Consider the following 3188-nt stretch of genomic DNA (forward strand, 5'->3'; position numbering starts at 1 on the left):
CGCCACGAACTCGGGCGTACGCCTCCGGACGAACCGGCCCGCGCAGTGCTCCCGCACCACCGGGCGCAGGTTCGCCTCCGCCACGAACTCGTCCACGAACTCGTCGATCGCCTCTTGATTTTCGTCTTCTTCCTCCTCGTCGTCGTCGTCATCTTCATCTTCGTCGTCGTCGTCCTCTTCATCGTCATCGTCGAGAGCGGGCACCAAGATATCGATACCGAACGACGACAGAAACGAGGAGTCGACGCGAGGGTTGGGGCGCGTCGCCATCCGCACCACCACAGTCTGCTCATCGTCGCCGTCGCCCACGCGGCACGCCACGGTCTTGGTCCACGCGTCGATGTCCGAAGGCTGCGCCGCCGCCGCAGAGTCCAGGTCGCCCCAGAGGTCGTGGCCGGCCTGGAGGAGGCATCGCTCGGTGTGCCAGTCGAAGAGGGACGCGCCGGTGCCCGGACCGAACGGGTTGATCTCCACCAGCTGCACGCGCAGGTCGGCCCTCTCCTCCGGTTCGCCCAGGAGCACAAAGTCCGCCACGTAAGCCCACTCGCGGTACGCCCGCGGCACCTAATCGCACACACGCACGTGAGCCACACACACGCACGTGAGCCACACACAGACCACACACACACACACACACACACACACACACACACACACACACACACACACACATACCACACAGACAAGACACACGCGCACGAGACGCACTGGGTTGAGTGAGTACTTTGTCGCGGAGGCCTTGGTGGACGAAGAGGTGGTGGATCTTGTCGGCGATGAGCTGGTGCTGGTCGGCCCAGGCCGGGTAGTGGCAGTACTCGTTGTACTGGGTGATCGCCACCACCCGATCCCGCACCACGAAGGTGCGGAACTCGCGGTCGAGCCGCATCGACTCCTCCCAGGCCCGCACCACCACGCACAGGTCCCACCGGGCCTCAGCTGCGTTGGCCAGGGCGTGGAGCACGCTGCTCTGGATGCGCTCGCTCTTGAGCAGTAGGTCGAGCGCGCCGCGGCCCGACTCGACCTTCATCACGCGCAGCGAGGCGGCGAAGAGGGCGCGGATGCGGTCGTTGAGGGTGCGGCCCTCGGACTCGGTCGCAGCCAGCTCCTCCCGCACGATCGGGACCACGCGCGGGTGCTCGGTCCACCCACGGCCCACGTCCTTCGGGCTCTGCGTCGACAGCCGCACGAACACGGCTCCGCCTGGCACCACACGCGCACGCGATCAACCAAACAAATTGGGCTTGCGTGCGGTCGAGCGCATGTTGTGTGCGGTCGTGCGTGGGCTACCGTTGAAGTCGGTGTCGATCACGTTTTGAATTGTGCGTTCGAGCTCGTTGATGACTTCTGGCGCGCCGCCGGCGTGGCCGGCCTCGGCCTCGGCTTCGTCTCCCAGCGTCGCCGCCGCTTGTGCTCCTTGGCGAGGGCTCGCGCCTGGTCTACCGTCAGCGGCACAAACCGGCTGCGCATGGTGCAGCCGCCGCCGCTGAGCTCCTTCTCGCCGGCCACCGCGTCGTACCACCGCTGGATGTCGAACGCCCCCAGGTAGTTGAACTTCTCCTGGGCGTGGGGCACCAAGGTGAACGGGTTCAGCTCCATGGAAGTCGTGTGATTTTGTTTGTCTCTTTGGCTTTCTTTTATTTTGGCGCCCAACAAAAGAAGCAATGTTGTGCTTGGGTTTGGTGAACTTGTTCCAGCATTTTTCCTGACAGAGCTTTGGTGTGGCGCTTGCTGAAATTGGAGCACCACTTCACACAGGCAGTGCTGGAAAAGGCAGGAAGCCGCCACCAGGGAGCTGAAGTTGTGGGTTAGTGATGTTTCATGGTCACAGCTTGGGCGCAAGGGCCATCAGTATAGTATAGCTTAGTTGCCCACCACACATTTTATGCTTGGCAATGCAGGAGGATGGTGGGAAGCCAGTACAGACAAAGTATGGTTTTGTCACCAAATCAATGGGACTTAGCATGCTTTTCCACAATGAGTTTGATGAAGCTCTTGATGAGGAGGCTTTTGTCCAGGCCTACTGGCGCACCACCACTCATGTTGTATGTGCACCTTGCACCTCCAAACACACTAAGGCTGCTTGGACTAATTGAGCAACATTTTCTTTGTCTCTCAGCACCCCTTCTTGCACCACAACTTGAGCTATCATGTGAAGGATGCTCCTAGGTGCTATTTACTCTGGGTTGTTAGCATGCATTTAAACTGTTGACCCAACCCACACCACACTCACATTACCAGGAGAACGAACCAGCAGCAGGCAATGGCTGAGAGCAGGGCAGCAAGAGCCAGAATACTAGAAGCAAAGTTGCAGAAGCCAGAGCAGCTCAGGTAGCACTGCCTACCCTGTGCATTTTTTCCATACCACTCAACCCAACATTACACATGTGCTGTGCCACCAGGCATCAGAAGTACTACCTGGAGCTCCAGGGGTGCATCAGGGCTGAGCATGAACGGCCCTCTTGGGATGGCATTGCTGAAGTAGTAGTTGGCCTCTATCGCCATGCGGTGAGCACAATCCCCTCCTTCCTTGCCACACATTCAACATCCCTCTCATTCTGTTTTCTATGTGTTGTGTTACGTTGTGTGCGTCGTGTCTCGTGTCGTGTGTTGTGTGCGGTGTAAGACTTTTGGCACGCGACCGCACACGTGCCTTGGTTGGTGGCGTCACAGGCCGTCCAGCGAGCTGACGGCCCGCTGTTGGCGTGAGGTGCTCACCCTTGAGCTCCCCCAGCCTGACACAGGCGACCCAGCCCTTAACCGCCAACTTATCGCCCTCTTCTACGTCCGGCCGTTCGGCGAGCCACCGCCGACGACCGCCTGGCAAGAACTCGGCCTCGCAGCGATCTCGCCGGCACCCATGAGCCACTGGGAAGAGGCCGCAGCGACGGCCAAAGCCGAAGCCGACACGAGCAGCAACGACGGTGGGCTGTTGTGTGCTCGAGTCACTGTCAGCGCCCTGTTCGACCTCGAATCCATCTGGCTGTTCCGCCGCCGACACAACTCCCCAGGTTGGTACTGGCATCTGTGTGCTGTGTGTGCGGTGTCGCGTGTGCTTGTGCCCTGGTTGGATAGTTGACTTCGCACACAGGTCTCGCCTACTCAGGCGTCATGGGCGACAAAGTCACAGAGCTCCACTTCACCATCACCCCACCACAGCCCGAGGTACACACACGACAACGACACGCGAT

The 3188-nt window shown here is 60.2% G+C and overlaps 2 protein-coding genes across 2 annotated transcripts in view; one reads left to right on the forward strand and one right to left on the reverse strand.

The window, feature by feature from the left end:
• Positions 1–20: 20 nt before the first annotated feature.
• ACA1_355720 (uncharacterized protein) lies at positions 21–1596 on the reverse strand (the record flags this gene model as incomplete). Its single annotated transcript, XM_004345302.1, has 4 exons — positions 21–564; positions 725–1200; positions 1288–1436; positions 1457–1596. Coding segments are annotated over 4 exons (1309 nt in total), but the record flags the coding sequence as incomplete, so codon positions are not given.
• Positions 1597–2382: 786 nt separating this feature from the next.
• Positions 2383–3188, forward strand: part of ACA1_355730 (uncharacterized protein) — a gene marked incomplete at both ends in the record, with an annotated part of 1216 nt that continues 410 nt past the window's right edge. The window contains 3 exons of the mRNA XM_004345303.1: positions 2383–2429; positions 2671–3008; positions 3089–3162. Coding sequence (XP_004345353.1) covers positions 2383–2429; positions 2671–3008; positions 3089–3162 — 459 coding nt within the window. The remainder of the gene's footprint in view (positions 2430–2670; positions 3009–3088; positions 3163–3188) is intronic.

The sequence above is a fragment of the Acanthamoeba castellanii genome (assembly GCF_000313135.1).
Source record: "Acanthamoeba castellanii str. Neff unplaced genomic scaffold scf7180000084728, whole genome shotgun sequence".
Taxonomy (NCBI): Eukaryota; Discosea; order Longamoebia; family Acanthamoebidae; genus Acanthamoeba; species Acanthamoeba castellanii.